This window comes from Vulpes lagopus, chromosome 2, assembly GCF_018345385.1.
Source record: "Vulpes lagopus strain Blue_001 chromosome 2, ASM1834538v1, whole genome shotgun sequence".
NCBI classification, from domain to species: Eukaryota; Metazoa; Chordata; class Mammalia; order Carnivora; family Canidae; genus Vulpes; species Vulpes lagopus.
Genome location: NC_054825.1, coordinates 50,194,210 through 50,213,994, shown reverse-complemented (window position 1 = coordinate 50,213,994; position 19,785 = coordinate 50,194,210). Strand labels below are relative to the sequence as shown.

Genomic DNA, 19,785 nt, shown 5'->3' with positions numbered 1-19,785 from the left:
CAGGGGCAAAGGGAGAAGCAGGCTCCCACGCTGAGTAGGAAGCCTAATGGGGGGCTCAATCCTAGGACTCCGAGATCATAACCTGAGCCAAAGGCACTTAACTGACTGAGCCACTCAGGTGCCCCTCATGCTTCTAATTAACAAGCAAATTGTTATTTCCAATATTCTCAGTGAGATGTTTGGTAATATACACATATTATAGAATTGTACCATTCACATAGAAATAAATACTATTTTGGTTGCTGGGATGCATTTGATTTTAAAGGGGGATTGCTGTACAAGTACATACCACGGCATTGTCCACAAAGTATTAAAAAATTCAATCATGCCACATGTTACGTTGTAAGATTAACTAAATGTGCCAATCTGTACCCCTAGCTGGTCAAGAGTCCAGGAATCCGGAATACAATAGCTCTTGCTTTATATCCATATCCCTGTTGCGTAGGGTATGGTCTTATGAGGTTTTACTCTACTTCATTTGTCTTTAAGCATAGAATAAAAGCAAGCGCTCCAGTTTTGCACAGATGTCCTAATGAGGAAAGGGAAGAAATTCTGTATTCTCTAACATTAGGACCTCATGGTTCAATATAATTAATCCTCATGGAGATTTTCTGGGTTTATAGGTGCTGGACTTTTGAAGCTTGCTTTCTTATGTTTATGAGCCACAGAGTTGTGATAATTGAAACTTTTCACTACAAAAAGGAGACAGCTGGCAGTGTCTTTTTCTGGGCTTACCCTATGTGGTCATATTTACAGCTGCTCCCATTTAAAAAAAAAAGGCAAGGAAGAGAAATGCAAGAGTGGCAGAGAAGAAATGAATCGTACTGTCTCCACATAGTAGACTGTTACCTGCTCTTCCCAGACCTTCATCTTAATGTCCAAATCTTCCTTAAGATGCCTTTCCCGTATTTGCAGCGCTGGTGGGCTGTGTCCCCTTAAGAGATTTCCAAGCTGTTTATGTAGCAGCGTGTCATGTGACTCCCCAGTTGCCATGGCAAATATTTGTGTTTCATGAAAAATGTGGGTAAAAAAAAAAAAAATCAATGTAAATGGCCAAATCCCTAGACAGACAGGCCTTCAGGCTAGTGTTTGGCCTGCACCACGATTGCTTCAAATTCAGCTGTTTCACAGGCTGTGCGAAGGCCACGGGCTAATGTGCATAATGGGAATAGGCAGGGGCACCTGTTTTGATTCTCACCATGTTTGAGCTCTCAAGCCTCACAGTGTTAGACAACAGATCTACAGGTAATACAGACATGACGAGGTTTTGTGCAGTAATCGACCTTTCTCAGAAGAAAAAAAAATTGTTTTGATAATGACACTTTTCGGAGTGCTAATTAGTCCTGCCTTTAATTTCCTCTCTGTTGACTTCACAAAGCTTTCCCCTACTGCTGGAGCAGTAATATTTAAAGACTCTTTCCTGTGGTCCCAAACTGGTATATTTCTGAATTGACTCTTCAGTGGTAAATGTAATTATTCATACACTCTGTGAAGAGCATCCTAGCATGGAAATTAAAAGGCTAACAGAAACACTGACAGAGCCAGAGCAGACCTTGGATCCGTATCCACCACCGGGCGGTGTGGTGCCACATGGAGAAACCCTTTCTTGGAAATACTTCTTTAAGGGTCCCCTAGAAGCAGGACTTGGCATCTGACTGTAGTTGTTTTTGTAAATATTTACTTTGTCAAACTCTCTCTTCCAATCAAACAGGGCTCTTGGCAAGCAACACAGCATTGTCTGGGGTGGGAAAGGTCTTTCTAATTATTAGCTCCTGCTTGCATAGAAAGAGGGAACAGGCTGGCCCAGCGGGGGGAGCCAGGGGAAGGAGGCGGAGGGAGGCTCTGTGCTTCTATTTGTTTTGTAAAATTGCCCACGAGAGTCATTTTGATTTCAACTGTGTCTCATTCTTCATTGTAGGGGAAAGGCAAAAGGTCAAGAGGACATCATGATAGGAAGGTCTGTAATTTGTGTGACTAGTTGAAATTTGGGGTTTGTCACCTGATGTCCCTTCCTTTGGCTGCAGGGCAAAAGTATGGGAGGCGGGTTGACAGCTGGAGACTGCAACAAAAGTTCTTTTGCTCTTCTTTTATAAAAGAAATTAGATCATGTATTTAGAAAAAAAATAAATAAAGGTTTATTTAAAGTGAAAAACCTCCCCTCCCCAACCCCCACCCGTTCAGTTAGGACTGAATTACTTCTCAGGCTTCAATCCAGAAAAGTGATTTAGCATACTCGAAATGTGGCTGAATCACAATGGTCTTCACCCTCAGTCTATGATTCTCATCTTTTAAAAATCAACTTAAAAATAAATAAAATGAAAAAATAATAAATAAATAAAATGTGAAAAAAATTCCCTTGTCCCCCTGCATGTGCTGGCATGTGTACATGGGTGTGTATGTGTGCATTCATACACACGTGCACATGCACACACACTGCATATATGAGGTGATTAGTAAGGGTATAGGATTTAGAATTAAGCTACCTAAAACCAATAAGGTAACCAAAACATTGGGAGAATGAAATAATTCCCACAAACACAAGTACATGCCAGTAAGGAACATTCCCCTGGGCCATGAGTGAGTAATAAAAGTTCTAAACTTGAAGCAGGAAAGAGCTGGATTCTTCTCTTACTAATAGAGGAATTTTTAGCAAGTCACTTAAATTCTCAGTGCCTCACTTCCTCCTCTGACAAATGGGGATAATAACTCCTTTCTCATAGGTTTGTTATGTTTGTGCTGTCAATGTGTGTGGAAGTGCTTTGGCATTATAAAGCACCTGTTAACAGAATTCACTGGCTTATTTTTAGGCCTCCCTTCTAGGCCTCCCTTCCTTTGGGGATCTTATCATAAGGAATTTCAGAGGGAGCTTAGCCTCCCGTTTTTAAGGAAAAAGAGCCCACCTTTTAGGTCTCGTATTTCTGCAGAGCTGTGACAGGACAGAGCTGTGTTTACAGCGATGACTGCATACAGTCCTTCCAAACCTAGACCAATCAGTCCTGGATACACTAATCAATGAAATCAGAACCTTCCCTCCAGCTTCCCTTGACTTCTTGCTATGAGGAAATTGTGAGCTGGCTCCTACACTTTAAAAATAGGATGTGGTTTAAGAACACTAGGTATGATGTATCTGGAATATTTATGGTGGTGGACATTGATTGAGCATGTTCTTAGAACATGGCGCTAAGCATCTTCCCCACCCACTGAATGTTCACAGCAGCCCTAGAACCTCTGTAGTGTCATTGTCCCCAACCCCACATAGTTGGTAAAAGGGTATGGAGGATCCAGGTGAAAGAACGAGGCTCCAGAGTCTACCCTCCTACACACAAGGTTATGAACTCTTCTACATGCACTAGTTTTCCAAATGTTACTACTGCTATGATTATAACTACCACAACCACAACCACAACCACAACCACTACGACTACGACTAGCACTTATGCATATCATGTGCTTACTCTGGTCCATGGATTGGCTCACTTCATTTGACAACATCTATCTGTAGTAGGTACTATTATTATTCCCATTTTCCTGGAAGGACCCAAATATGGAGAAGTTAAGGTCATCCACCTAGTAAGTGACAGAGCCAGCATACAGAACTGGGCTATGTGGCTGCCAGAGTCCTAAAGCCTTAGAGATATTTTAAACTTTCCATCATTTTTGGTGGAAATCTTTCTAAAAGATTTCCCTATCTCTGCTTTCCTACTGTAATCTAACATTTTCTCTCCCCGGCATCATGTATGCAGAGAACCCATTTCTGGTCATTTTTCATTTGCTTCCTTCACTCTCAGGACAGTGTTTGTCACCTCTGTTGTCACGTCTGCTTTCATTGGCTCTTTCAGGAGCCCTTCCTGTCTTCTAGATCATTAACCAAGTAACCAAGACTCAAGAAGTGAAAGGATAAAGTTGAGTCAGTCAGGCTTTGCACAAGGATCCAAGGAATAACATAATAAGCAGGGGCAGACTTTGTAATTATGGCAAGAAATCTGAGGCCTTTATTTCCAGGGCTTTAGTTCAAATGCTTAAGGTTGCTGAAATTGCCTCTCTCAGCAAATACATCTTTTTATTATCTCAAGTCAGGCATGTTAACAACTATGTCAATATCCACTTAATTTCAATTAATATTTCAAAAATAAAAAAAAATCTCTTGTGGGTAAAACAAGCAAACATTTATTGGATGTAAGGGTCCAGGTTAAATTCATGAGTGTGTTTGCTTCTGGAAATTGGAGAGGGAAAAGAATGAGCTAAAAAGAGAGGATTTCAGTTGTACCTTATGTGCTGGTTTTTTTTTTAATTTCAAAATATATATAAATATACAAATATTTTAAATACATCTAATTTTTATATAAACACATAAAATATAGTATTATTTTTAAATGTAAAAGATTTAAATATATTTTTTGTCTTCCTTGCTTCATATATATATATCATATATACATTATATATATCCTGTATTATCTAATGTTATCTAATTCATCCTTATGTAGAGTCCCCTGATTTAAACTACTGGACTTTTATTGTTTGCTTTCTTACATTTATGAGCCATAGACAAATATATATATATATATAAACATGTAATATACATTTGTATGTATAATATATATAGGGATCCCTGGGTGGTGCAGCGGTTTGGCGCCTGCCTTTGGCCCAGGGCGCGATCCTGGAGACCCGGGATCGAATCCCACGTCAGGATCCCGGTGCATGGAGCCTGCTTCTCCCTCTGCCTGTATCTCTGCCTCTCTCTCTCTCTCTGTGACTATCATAAATAAATAAAAATTAAAAAATATATATATATAATATATAGAGAGCAAGCAAAGAAGACAAAATATTAACATGTGCCCATGGTAGCTTTTTTTTTTTTTTTTTTTTTTTTTTTTTCATGGTAGCTTTTTTATATGATTCTCTATACTTTTCTGCATTTTCAAAACTTTTTCCAAATTAAAGAAGAAAAAAACAAAATTCTACTTTGTAAGACATATCTCTGCTGTAAAATCTACTTTGGTACAGGAAGAATAGGTTTGGGTGATAACCTTTTAATATCAATTTTGAGGTCTTGCTTTTCTTAGTCATTGTTATATTGTTACTTTCTTTAATATTTCCCCAGTGTATACTCTCAATCCTTATGTTAAAAATTGTGATTATTTTACAGGTGAGTCCGTTGAACTATTTTTTTTAAGATGTTATTTATTTATTCATGAGAGACACAGAGAGAGAAACAGAGACATAGGTAGAGTGAGAAGTAGGCTCCCTGTGGGCAGCCTGACGCAGGATTCAGTCTCAGGACCCTGGGATGATGACCTGAGCCAAAGGTTGACACTCAACCACTGAGATACCCAGGCACCCCTAGTTGAACTATTTTAATCAGGTAATATATATGACAGTGATACTGCCCTTGTACAATCTCATTTCCCCAATCTGTATAATGCGGGGATTAGACCAGCTTGGGTTTTTTTTAGAAAATTTCCATAGTCCCTACAATGCTCACCCCAAGACCCCCAAGAAAAGGAAAAAAGCCAAAGTTCCCAGTAGGCAGGGCTCTAGACCCCTCACACCCACAGCAGCTATGTTAATTGTGTCTATCTTTACCATTAGATTGTATTGTTTCTGAGCAAAGTGTTCCAAGTCTGAAAATACATACTTTGAAAACCTTACCAGGAAGTATCTAGCAGCAGCATTTAGTTTCAACGTGACCCATCTACTCAAGGGAATAATCCCACTTCTTTTTAAATTTTTATTGAAGTATAATTAACACAGAGCCTACAATATAACGATTCAATAATGTGCACTCATCACAAATGCTCATCACAAGTGTATCCTTAATCCCCTTCACCTATTTCACCCAACCTCCCCAAACCTCCCCTCTGGAAACTGCAAGTTTGTTCTCTGTATCTAAAAGTCTGTTTTTTTGGTTTGTCTCTTTTTTCTTTGTTCATTTGTTCTGTTTCTTAAATTCTACATACAAATGAAATATGGTATTGATCTTTCTCTGACTTATTTCACTTAGCATTATACTCTTTAGATCTGTACACATTATTGCAAATGGCAAGATCTCATTCTTTTTTATGGTCGAGTAATATTCCATTACACACACACACACACACACACACACACACACGGAACATCTTTCTATATCCATTCATCTATGGATGGACACTTGGGCTGCTTCCTTACCTTGACTATTGTAAATAATGTTGCTATCAATACAGGGGAACATATTTTTAAGTTGTGTCTTTGTTTTCTTTGGGTAAATACCCAGTAGTGGAATTACTGGATCATATAGTAATTATATTTTTTAATTTTTTGCGGAAATTCCATATGGTTTTCCATTGTGGCTGCAATAGTCTGCATTCTCACCAGCAATGCAAGAGGGTTCCTTTTTCTCCACATCCTCACCAACCTTGCTATTTCTTGTGGTGTTGATTTAAGCCATTCTGACAGGTGTGATGTGATATCTCATTGTGGTTCTTATTTGCATTTCCCTGATGGTCAGTGATGTTGAACATTGTTTCATGTGTCTGTGGGCCATCTGTATGTCTTCTAGAAGAAAACATAGGCAGTAATTTCTTTGACACTGGCTATAGAAAAATTTTTCTAGATCTGTCTCCTCTAGCAAGGGAAACAAAAACAAAATTAAACTACTGTGACTACAAAAAAAATAAAAAGCTTGGGACACCTGGGTGGCTCATCGATTAAGCACCTTCTTTTGGCTCAGGGTGTGATCTTGGAGTCCCGGGATCCAGTCCCACATTGGGCTTCCTGCATGGAGCCTGCTTCTCCCTCTGCCTGTGTCTCTGCCTCTTTCTCTGTGTCTCTCATGAAGAGATAAATAAAATCTTTTTAAAAAATAAAAGAAAAAAATAAAAAGCTTTTGCACATCAAAGAAAACCATCAACAAAACAGAAAGGCAACCTACTGAATGGGAGAAAAAAATTGTGAATTACATATCCAATAAGGGGTTAGTATGCAAAATATATAAAGAACTTAAAAAACTCAACATCAAAAAACTGCAAATAATCCAATTTAAAAATGGGCAGAGGACATGAATAGACATTTTTCCAAATCAGCATACTTCTTGAAGAGCACACAGTGCCTCCCCGATGGGGTTTGTGCCCAGCACAATGCAGTCTCCTTTTTTGTCTTGTTTTAAAGGGTCATAGAGAGGGCAGGTGGCACTTTGGCAAGAATTGGAGTTCTACAACCTGAAGATACAAGATGAGATTCAGAAGGAAGTCTAGGACTGCTCTTTCCTTTTACATTCACTTTCCCTCCTTAAACCTCACTTAATTTACCTTCTTAATGGAAGAAAAGGAAAAAGAAAATTCAAAAACAGAAACAAAACCTGTGGCATCCTTTAAAACCATTTGTTTTTTCTAATTCACTAGCAACTTCCACCCTCACCTATTGCATGACATGAACTTTCAAAGTGAATTAAAATCATACAGCTTTATATGCAAAGCAATATTTTGTCTTGTAAGAAGTAATTGAGAAAAAAATACTTATAAAATTGTCTTTATTTCTCTTCATGGCATCTAAGTATCTACTTCTATTGCCTGGGACTAACAATTTTACTTATAGGAAAAAAGGTTATCAATAAGCCACAAAATAATCTTGATTTTTTTACTTTATCTTTTTTATTCATCAAACTATGACCTGATCCTTCATAGAAAATTTGGAAGGTTCAGAAAAGAGGGGAAAAAATGCCTAAATATGAAAAAAAAAAGTCGTATAATACCATATCCCTTTGGCATTATTTAAACTTTGGCATGGTCCTCTGTTGTTTTCATACAGTATATTCAACTGTGATCCATCTCTTTTCTCCTAACAATTTATCATAAGCCTTTATATATATGACTTAAAAGTCTTCAGAAAACATTTTTAATGGCTATTATCCTATTGTTTGATATTAAATTATAAATATCAGATTATTAATAACTATTCTAATTATTGATAAATTAAATTATTTCCTGTTGCAAATAAAACTACCATGAACATCTTTCGTATTTGTACACAAATCTTTGTATTTAAGCTACTTCCTAGCAGAATTCCTTAGTCAAGGGATAGACATTTTCAGTAGTCTATTAGTGCTTCAAAACTCAAGGTATGAGTTTGCAAATAACTTGTATGACTATAGAACAGTTTTGTGCTGTAAACCCAGCCCAAGTGGCTATGAGCTTCATTCATTTATTCATTTAACTAATCTTCATTGACCTTTAACCTTGTACCAAGTAGTATACAAGACTTTGAAGATGTAGCAGTGAACAAAACAAACCAAGTGTTTGGCCTCTTGGGACTTATATTCTAGTGAGGAAGGCAGATATTTAATATAAGAGTCAGACAGTAATAGGTGCTATGAATTAAAATAAAACAGAATCCATATGTAGGTTTAGAGAAGGTGACAAGGTGGAGTGTTTTAAGAATTTTGCAAGTATTTCTTAGCCATCTGGGATCAACAGACTTGTTATTCACACATTTTCCTCAGGAAAACTGTAAAGTCAAGCTTTACTTTGGTGATAACAGAGATCCTTTTGGAGGCTCACTTTTCTTTCTTTATCCATGGAGAAAATGATGATGTGTCTTTTCTCAGAAATCTAGGAATCCAGGCTTCTTTTCACTCCCTACCTTCTGGGTACCCTGTGCCTATCCCAGGCAAATTCCACCCATAATTCATAATTGTCCCAAGTGGTCCTTCACTATGTCGCATTCCCTCAGAAAATATTATAAAGGTAGGAGAAAAGATAAAACCAATGCAGCAGTAAAATGAGATAGGTCTCTAGAAAAGGAAGTTTCACATCTGGCTGAAAATATATCCCATCTCTTAAAAAAAAAAAAAAAAAAAAAAAAAAAAAAACCTTCCAGATTTTGTTCTGTTTGATCTTCAACCAGAATTTGATCCAATGATTGTTTTTGTTCCAGAAGAATACATCAGGGAGGGGGGATTTTTTTTCCTACTCAGAAAGTGCTCAGAATTCAGGAAGACTCATTTGAATAAAGATACCTTTCAAAGCAATTGCAGAAATTATCCCTTGAAAATTGCTGTTGATCTGAGTGGCCTTCACACAATTCTCTTTCTTTATAGGTCTCTGCTCAGTGAGTTCTCTATTTTTGCCTTTTATCCTCTTTATAAAGCTTAGAGATTCTGATCCTCACTTCTAATTGCTGCTTATGGCTTAAATGCAGTTTCTATGTCCTATGAACTGAGAACTATTTTGTTGATTTGTATACCCTGAAATACTGGAATATCACTCTTTGGGTTTCTCTACCCATGAACATCTTTACATGTAGTTGGTATAAACAGCTATTCCTCTACTCCGATGTATAAGTTTCTAGAAAAAGCTTCCTATTTAAAAAAGAGAAAAGGGGGAGGGGAAGTCCCCAGGTCTTTTTCATGGTAGATGAGGTGATGTTTGGATATGTTTGCCTTCGATTTGATGGTTCTCATAGCTCCAGAAGTTTATTAAACAACACATATCATTTAATAAGGGGTAACACTTTAATCATAGACACACAGGGTGTCAAAATCAGAAGTACCCTGAATGATCCCCTAATGGAAACTAATACCACATGGGAGAAGTGACTTCCTAAAGCCATGTAGTAAGGTGGTAATAGCCTAGATCCTAAGTCTTCTCACTTCAAATCCATCACCTTCCTACCATGCCATGGTTCATTAGCATGTTCATAGGGGTTAGTTTAACAGACTGCTTTCCAAATAAGAAAGAAACAGCAGGTCAGGGCCAGGTTGGCTCTGATGTAGGAGGTGGTAAAAAGAAGGTTGAATGAGCAGAGCACAGCTTGGTAAGAGGCCATGTAGGGAGTTCTGGACAGTTAGAGCTGTAGGCATGGATGGTATAGGTATCCATGGGGCAGCCAGCTATGTGATCTTGGGTAAATCACTTAACCTCTCTGTTTCCTATCTATGGTGATAATCACATGGACTGGGACGCCCGGGTGGCTCAGAGGTTGAGCGTTTGCCTTTGGCTCAGGGCATGATCCTGGGGTCCGGGATTGAGTCCACATCTGGCTCCTTGCAGGGAGCCTGCTTCTCCCTCTTCCTATGCCTCTGCCTCTCTCTGTGTGTCTTTCATGAATAAATAAATAAAATCTTTCTTTAAAAATCACATGGACTGGATAATCACATGTACTGTGAAAGGTTCCTTACACGTGTTACGATCTTCACAGCAATTCTGCAGGGATTCCTCATTTTTAGAAATGAGAAACATTTAAGTTTAGAGAGGATGTTATCTTAGCTTAGACACCCATAGCAAAATACTATAGGCTGGGTGGCATAAACACATTTATTTCTCATGGTACTGGAGGCTGGAAGTGCAAGATCAGGATGCCAGGATGGTTGGGTTCTGGTGAGGGCCCTTTTCCTGGTGTGCAAGCAGCTACCTTCTTGCTGTATCTTCACATGATAGAGAGATCATCTGTCTTGTGTCTCTTCTTATAAGGGCACTAATCTCATCAGGAAGCCTCCAGTCTTGTGACCTACTTCTCAAGGGTCCTACCTCCAAATACCATCACATCAAGGACCTGGCTTCAACATATGAATGTTGTGGGGACACAAAATTTCAATCCATAGGAGTTGATAACTTGTCCAAGAGTACGTAGCAGACAATGGCAGAGCCTGGACTTGAACTCAGGTTAGTCAGACTTCAGGGCCAAGGCTCATTTCCCTAAGCCCATAGTAGCCTGTTGGAAAAAAAAGGCAAGGCCAGTGACCTTCAAGATCTGCCATGCTCTAAATTCAGTACCATAATTCTGCTGAATCCCTAAATTCTCCTTTAGTCAGCTGCTCTCTCTCTGAATATTGTTTATAACTTTCAAATAATGCTAGCCATCCGACGTAATTATATATTTTCTATTTAAAACTTAACACATTTCAGACCCTTGATAAATATTAAAGAGCACACCAGACAAGTGACATCCCTGGCTTTCAGGGAGTAACGAACATTCCATCTCTGAGGGTCATTTCTCTCATACTCTAAATCTAAGCACTCAGAGCCATAATGATCAAGAGGAATTTATTCTTTTTCACACAACAGAATTGCCAAAGCTAGTTACTAACAGGTATGTTTGAGTATTTGAGAAAGTGAACATCAGCTTATGGATTCAAAAGCAATTTAGTCTGTCTTTCTAGGCAAATCCTTCTCTAAAAATGATACCCATGTTGAATTATCCCAAATACTTGCTGATTTGCCACCAGGATATCTTGGTTATATCTAATTTAGGGATCCTCAGCTATGGTCTAATACTACATCCACATGCTATCGACATGTGTGAGAAGAACATTTCTCATAAAGACATTCAACTTAGAAATACACACATACCCTCGTTCCCAGAGTTTTTCTTTATGGCAGTTATTTCCAAAGTTTAGGAGGTAATACTGGGCCTATCATTTTTGTTTCACACCTGTGACTTTATTGACATATGTAATCATCATCCTGCCTTCCTGTTTTTTTGTTTTGTTTTAAATTTAGAATTTTTCCTAAATAACTGCTCCAGAAATGCTCAAAATTACCTAATTAGTAGTAACACTTTGCAAATGACGTAGAGCATTTCTCAGCTAGTTGATTTGGTTAGTTAGAGCAGGATGTTAATAATTAGGCCATGGCCACAGGTTTGGGCTCTGGCAAAGCTGTGGCCAGGGTCTCAGGAAGGACCAGGGGAGAATGTGGATAGCAGGACAGAGAGCCATCCCCACTAGAAGGAAAACTATGTTGCTATTGGGTCAGTAACATCACATTGGGAGGACAGCATATCTTAAAAAAAAAAATGTGGAAGGGAGATAGGAAGGAAAGAATAGAAGGAAGGAATTGAAAGAAGGAAGGTAGGAGGAGGGAAAAAAGGCAGGCAGCAAATAATTGTAGACAAGTTCATGGAGATAAATAGTAAAGGAAGAATAACAGAAGGAACCAAAATCTGAAGCACGGCATGACCTTTAATCAGGGCTCTTATTCCTAGCAGGCTGTGAAGCAGCTTTGTCTTTACCTGCTCAATGGATCCTACAATGCTGATGCACTGCTTTAATTTGGGAAGGCTTTCTCTTGAGAGACATGTCTTTTCCAGCTCTAAGTGTGAAGTGCTCCCAAGTGTGGCATTCTCTGTGACAGATGTACTACAGTTATGCTTTAGCTGACTCCAAACCCATAGCTTCCCTGTGCCTGAGTGGTCTATTTGATGTCCAAGAGTGTGTTTCCTTTGAGAACAGGTCTTTACTGGAATATCATCCAAGAAGGTAGGGAGGTATAATCCCTTTGTTCTAAAACAGCCACTGTCAAACTCTGGAACCCCATTCCTATACCAGTGCTCTTCTTTCCAAAGGTCTTAAAGGCATTTGCTGCTTTACATAGACACCCTAGGCCTATGCCTTTGGAAAGCACTGCCTGAGAGAGACTTAAGAATCCTCTTCTTTTGGGATCCCTGGGTGGCGCAGTGGTTTGGCGCCTGCCTTTGGCCCAGGGCGCGATCCTGGAGACCCGGGATAGAGTCCCACGTGGGGCTCCTGGTGCATGGAGCCTGCTTCTCCCTCTGCCTGTGTCTCTGCCTCTCTCTCTCTCTCTATCATAAATTAAAAAAAAAAAAAAAAGAATCCTCTTCTTTCAAAATCTTCTCCCAAGGTTGCTCCATTTTCATATGAGTCTCTGTAAGGATAAGGAACTTCAAAACCATATTTCCAAGAAAACCTGATTCCCCAGCAAACCTCTCGTCCAGAGCTGCGCTTCTTATAAAAGTCTCAAGCTCTTGGCAACAGGATCAAACACATGACTGGCAGGACCAGCCAGTTGCATACATGTCCATCTGTGATGACTGTACGTGTCTGTTTCTCACTCATGAAGCCTGGTCATTCTACTCTGAATTCTAACCTTCCCATCATCAGACTCCATTCTTGGAGGAAGGCAGAAATGTAGCCACAGGCCATTTCTGTTGGAACATGTGCCACTTGTCTTCCACTAGGAGTTGTGGCTCCTCCTGCCTGCACTGATGTCTGCTACAGGAGGCATTATTTCTCCAGCTCTCTCTTGCCCATCCATGAGGAAGGAATTGGTCTTCATCCACCAAACAGTTTGTATCCTCTTTTGGTACCTTGAGAAGATCAGAAAGGGCTAGAGTCTTGGCAAGAAGGCTTTTTCCATCATTCCTATGCCTATAACACTCTTGAGTTAAAAGTATACAAAAGCTCACTGCTGTTTAAGTCTGCCTCTAAAGGAAATCCCCCCCCGCCGCCCCGGACTAATGTTTGCTTTTCAGCATTTTTACTTGAGATGACAGTCTAACTATTTCACTGCCTAGAACCTGAGAAAAGAAAAAGAATTTGAAGGTTTTCTTTATTTTAAAAATATTGTGTTTGCTTAATGTCATTTAATAATAAATCATCTCTCAGCTTACTTTTCTTTTACATAGCTCTCTGCCTTGAATTTTTTATGATTAATACTTGATTAGTAAAGACAAAGCATGAGAAATCTAATAGTAATACTCAATATAGTGCTGTGGCACCATAGTTATTGATGAATTACTTGGGTCTTTTTTTTTTTTTTGAGTCCTCCAAAAATTCTTCAAAATTCAGAAAGTAGCATAACCCTACAATTTGGTAAAGATGGGCTTATATGCCTGTAAACGCTGGCATATTGAAGACAATCTGTTCCTTAAATCCCTAAGCAAGAAGCAATCCACACAGTAAGTTGGATACCTGGCTTACAGATGAGAAGGCAGGATATGAAATATCTATGCCCTCCTGTCACATCCTCCCGGCCCCTCCAGGTCCCCAGGCCATTAGGAACATCTAGACTATGAGGCAGAGTATCTATTGTAGTAGTGCAACAGGTTTCAATGGCGAAATGTAGTGATTTCACACTGGACACAGACAACACAATTTCCGTTTCTCTCTCTTTTTTTAAGGGATATGTGTGACATATACTGCTGTTGTCACCCAAACCTCTTCTGATTTTATTTTTAAATCACATTTATCCCATTTTTTTTCATGCAGAAAAGTATAAGGGAGAAAACTGCCCATCATCCCATTCTTAGAGAACCTTCTTGGCATTTAAAAATAAATGTAGTATGTTTACATGTCTTAAAATTTCAATCAATATGGACAGAAGCAAATGAAAAAGACAATGCTTCTTTAGTGTTGTTGTGAGATTTCAGATTCTCTCTACCCGGGCACAACTCCACTTATGTCCTCTAAGAAGATACCAGATTTAAGAATAAAAGAACATATGTCAAATGAAGCCTAGAGTAAGTGGCAAGGGTGATCACACACAAGATAATGCTCCTTGTACAAATCGCTCCTGGATATTAACAGAAGGTGGCAGAAGAACTAAAAATGCTAGAAACTGATGGCCTGTTAGAAAGTCAGAATAGATGGGACAGCTTTGATGAGTATATTTGATGTTACTGTACAGACTGCAAAGAAATATTTCACCCTGTTTTTCAGGACTGGTGGATAATTTATGAATGAATGAGAAGGCAGTGACATGCTTCCATTCATGCATATTTAAAATGTAGATCACAGAGATTATGGGTTCGGCTGACCATATCAGAGTAAACTAAATGCACAACTTTTATATGATCACTTTCCTTGAGCAATTTTATAACACTTTTATAAAAATGATAATAGCTTCGAGTGACCTCTAAGATACACTTCTGGTGATGAATTTCATGATATATACTAGCCAGATTTTCCAGTTATGACGTGTATGTAAGTCAAAACTAGGATCCACATTTTCCCAGAAATGGGTAATAAATGACAATGTGATAGTGTCTTGACCACTCATTTAAAAGACCACAATCCTATTTCATCTCTTGTGACACTTTCCTTTCACAGATCATGAAAGTCACAACACCTTTGACAGCTGTGAAATCACCATGGGATTATGACTTTTTTATTTATAATGGTGTCATAGATAAGACATCCACGGACTTCTTAGCATTCAAAGAACATTTTCAGTTATCTTGGGGAAGCATTTTTTCTCTGTTGGAACACGTAGAGAAGTTTCTCAGGGACTATGCAATACCAGAAGTTAAAATAAAAGGGAACAATTTGGTAGCCTTCCTTCCAGAGTTTGAGCTGAAGCATAGACTTACCAGATATGACTTCCTCTCACTGTTAGAGAACCCAATTCACATCCAGATGATGTTAAATATTCCGGGGCAAAGGTACAAGGGCCAAGATGGAAGGTCAGAGGCTGCCAACAAGATCCAAGCCACATGGAAGTGCTTCAAAGCAAGAAAACTCTTCCTCATTTATCGCCAGCAGAAGTGGGCATCAGGTGTGATTGCCATTGCATGGCTCTTACATTGCCACAAGACCCGAGTGAAGAAGATCCTGAAGGAATCACGTGAGAGACACCTGGAGAATTTCCGTATTCGAGCCAAGGTACACAAGGCTGCCAGCTGTTAAGGCAGACCTCTTTTTCTAAACATTTCTTGCTTGAGCGATTGCAGTAAGTTGTCTCTTTATCTTCCCTTTCTCTCTCCACTACCCTCCTAGCCAGCCTCTCTTGCCTTCCACTCTTCTCCGTGTATGATGCACAAACCCTACATGTGTTTGTACATCATATTTTAGCCCTAATCAGGAATCTGGCTTTTGCACCTGTGAAATCTATTGCAATTTTTTCTATAGAAAAGAAGTACCTTCACTTTGACTATGGTAGTTCTGTCAGAAAATCAATGTTTTATCTGCACTACCTTTTCTCCTTATATATACCTTCTGGCACTTTAATTTGCTAAGAAAAAAAATCCTCTCTTGTCTACATTGCTGTCACCACTTTGTCAGAAAGTATTTAAGTTTGCAGACAGCCTTTTAATTAGTGCTCACAATTTCATTTATGTTTGCTTTCTCTTTTTTTCATTCATATTCTGTTAATTAAGTGAGCTGCCTCTAATCTTCCCCTGCCAGTAGCATCATGTAGCCACCTAATTAAATTAATTGGGGAAGATGTTTTAAGTATGTAATTAAATCAATTAATATAATTTATGCCTGGCTTAACTGTACAGTGGAAAAACAGCTGAAGTTTGACTAGATGAATCCACTACAGCTTCCTGTCACTGATCAATGCTCTTCTTGATTTTTAGCATCTGGCAGCCAACTGGAATCGCATCAGGACCTCCAGGAGGACTATTATCCATATCCCATCATTAGGTATAACACTTTTGCCTGCAAATCTATCAGCAACCTCTATTACCCACCACATTATGGCTCCTTGATTGAGTTCAAGGAAGGCCCCTTGTTTTATTCAAATTGGTCTCGGCAGGAAAATGTTCTCGACATGATGAGAGTAATAACACAGGGCCCTCGCTCGAAACGGCGTTTAATTTGGGGATTAAGCAAATAAAGTCATTATGTGGGGGCTGCTATTCAGTGGAGAGGTGATTTGCTGTAATTCGCTTTCATCTGTATGAAATGAACTAAAAAGTTGTATTTTTTCCCCCTGAAATAACAGATAATGTTTTCGATCTTCTTTAATGATAGAAGAACACAGGCTTGCGTGTGTTGTTGCTGTTACACCAATAAGCCAGGATATTGCTTGTACACTGTTTTTAATCAAATGTGCAGTCAAAATGATAAGCTACATTCTCTGAAATTATTTAGTTCTAATTACGAGCAGATGGGATGCTTTATTTGCACCTAGGGCGCCTGAGCAAAAGGAAATGCTGTGTGAACAAGAATAATTAAGAAGTTGAATAGTGTTTTTTGCGCTTAAATAATCTGCAGTTTCATGTTAATTAGCACTAATGTAATTATTTAATTACATTTATGAATTGGGGAACTTAAAAGCTGTTGTCTGCAACACAGTGGTAAAATAGGTATGCCAAAATGACATTGGGAATTTCAGAAATCTGCACTGGAAGTTCCTTTAAAACATGAGCTGCTGTCAAAATGTGTGGGATTGTTTGCTTGCTTATTTGTTTTGTTCTGTTTTACTTTTTTAATCTACCTAATGTGTTAAAAATGTCCTTGGTGAGGCCAAATTTCCCAAGCTGACTCAGTAGTTTTGACAAACAGCAAACCTCATCAAATCTTCATATTACATATTGGCTCTTTGTTAAGGCCTTTTAAGTAGAGCAATGCATTAAGTGATCTATTGTAATAGAACTCTAGATTGCAATTTATTTGTGCCCCTGTGTGAGTGTACGTATTTGTATATTTATGCATAGTATAGAACATAACACATTTAAACAGTCATATGAAAAGAAAAAATCCATTAAAATTATTATATAAAATAATTATCTTTTTAATTAGTCAAATATTAGTAGTAATAAAGTAATGCAAACTTTCCTAGAATCTAGAGTGCTTACAGAAAAGTTAAGAAAATACATCACAGTTTTACAGTTTGGGTCTTTTTATGGCTCCACAGAAGAAATTCTTAGATTGTAAGTGAGGTAAGACAGATCTGAATTTCATTCCAACCTGGACTTTTGTTTTGGTGGGACTAGTTTTGCACACAAAATTAGTTCACACTCAGAAATTGCACTTGTAATTGATTACAACCAGAGAGGCTAATTACAGACACAATTAACAGACTCCAGTCCTTGGAATAAGGTGCAAGAGCCTTTTGCTTCTGCAACTAATTGTGGACCTGACCTGGTACTTATGTGGGAAATTTTGTTTTGTGCTCTCTATTTTATTCAAAACGAGAAATAGAACAAGACCCCCACTTTGCAATGTTGACAGCACAAAGGTATTTTCAGGCATAATTTCCACAAACTCCTTTCCTCCACCTGTGACCCTTCAAAGCCCCAGGGCAATCAGCAGTGCAGCGAAGTCTGATAGAGAAGAGTCTTTGTCCAAAGAGGTAAAATAATGGGCAGTAATCTAAACTGGGGAATAAAAAATAATTTTAAATGAAAATGTTTTAAAATTCCAAAAGGCTTTGCCAGATATAAATTAAAGAGAAAAATAACTACTTCAGAAACTAGAATTGCATTATTTTAGATTTGATATTAAAACCAGTTTTCTTCTAAAATACATATTCTCAGTTTAAATAAACACATAATAAATCTGAAAGTCTTCCCTATTGTAGTAATTTTTGTTAACAACATAATAACCCATTTTAAAGAAAAACTGCTAATCATGTATCATCCAAGAGATAAGACTAAGCACATATATTTTTCTCAACTGAGTATTTAAAAAGCCCAATTACACATTTTTACAAGAGAATAATACTTGGGCTCTAATCAAATAGTATTTGTTTCCATAACCTATGCTTTAGGTTTTATAAAATGACCTGTGAATATTTAAGTTTAAATAATGTTAACCTGTCACCTTGTACTTATTCCACAGACATAATTCTCAAACCATGCCTTTCTTTAAAAAATGATTATGGTATTTTTTTTTTTCATGCACCACTTTACCTGTGAATTCTTGAAGATTTTAGCTAGTCATAACATGGCTACTTTGTATCCTGCACCAGAGACTTGCCTACATAATTCATGAAAACAAGAGTAGATAAAAGCAAAGCCTGTTTTTTCTCTAAACACAGTTTTCTCTAAACACTGTTTTTCTCCAAATCTATTTAATGTAGTAATTTTGTTTTTAGAGTTGAGAGGGATTCACTAATCAAAATCAGTTGGTAGGCATGTAAAGTTCAGGTAGGCATTTAATACAAATTACAGCCTTGTTCTCTTTTTCTATAGGACATTTGCAATCAATTTGGTGTAGAATTAGCCCTAGAAATAATTATACCATGTTGCTAACCAATTAGGGCTGCACTAACTTGTTTGAATTCTAAAAATGAAAGATTAGTAGCTGATAACTGTACAATATATTGCAGTGATAGGCATCTGGTTATTTGTTTATGCAGTTTTCTGCACACAAGAATAATTGCATTCTCCAAATGATGATGATGTAAAGGACCACAGTAATGTTTTCAGTTATGCTTTGACCACAAAATATTTACCATGTATTTTCAAGTCTATGGCTTGTTAATATGAACATTAAGACAATTACACATTGCAGAGTAACCTCTTTGAAAGGAGTAGTTATAAAACTTGATTGACTGTTACATATTTTGGTTAGTATTCCTAGATATAACAAAAAGTTTTAGCTATTTTTAACAAACAGGAGGAGTGGGATGCTGTTGATTAATTCTTCAAAGAAACTGATCGGCCTTATAATTTCATGATAAAAAAAAAACTCATCCTTTCCAGAGTATATAGGCTAATCTCTTAATTGGATATTAGGTATTTTTATCATTTTTATTAATGAAATACAATGAAATACAATAATACAACAAAATAATCTACTATGGTTCATAGCAGGAATAGAATACTAGGGTCTATTTTAAGCAAAATCTATCAGTCAAATAAGAACTGCAACAAAGTATCCTAATTCCCCTAGAAAAATCAGAGGTCTAAATAAAACCTATGAACTAATTCTGCTTCCAGTTTCTTTGGCCAAGTTATTTCCTCCACTTTCAATTTAACCCCTGTGCTGCTTTATTACAGTGCATCATTTGGTGCTACACTTAAACTCAGTGGCATTTTAAAATATATTGACATTAAATGAGATGTGCCAAGTATGGGGCTCTGATGCCGTGAGCAGGTCTATGAGGCACTGCCAACCAATTAAACCCCCAGTGAAGTGCTCTCTCACTTCTCTTCCTCTTTAAAATAAAAATAGGGAATTAATTAGGTGGGGTTTTCTCTTTTCTCTTTGTAATCTTTTATTTCACTGTCAACTGTTTTAATAGCTAAAAGGAATCTATATAGTTCAGTTTCGTTTTTTTTTCCTCTGTGCATTACTTCAGGAAATTATTCTTGGAGCGAATACTATAGTGGTCTCCAAGA

At 37.8% G+C, this 19,785-nt stretch overlaps 1 protein-coding gene across 5 annotated transcripts in view; it reads left to right on the top strand.

Annotated features, from left to right (window-relative positions):
• The window catches only part of IQCH (IQ motif containing H), a 200,001-nt gene that overhangs the window by 85,093 nt on the left and 95,123 nt on the right, over positions 1–19,785 (top strand). For 4 of the 5 annotated variants that reach the window (XM_041740511.1, XM_041740529.1, XM_041740525.1 and 1 more), the window contains 3 exons: positions 1,919–1,957; positions 14,822–15,373; positions 16,072–16,138. In XM_041740511.1, coding sequence (XP_041596445.1) covers positions 1,919–1,957; positions 14,822–15,373; positions 16,072–16,138 — 658 coding nt within the window. Of the gene's footprint in view, positions 1–1,918; positions 1,958–14,821; positions 15,374–16,071; positions 16,139–19,785 lie in introns of those variants that run through there. The other variant, XM_041740534.1, reaches the window with a different exon arrangement.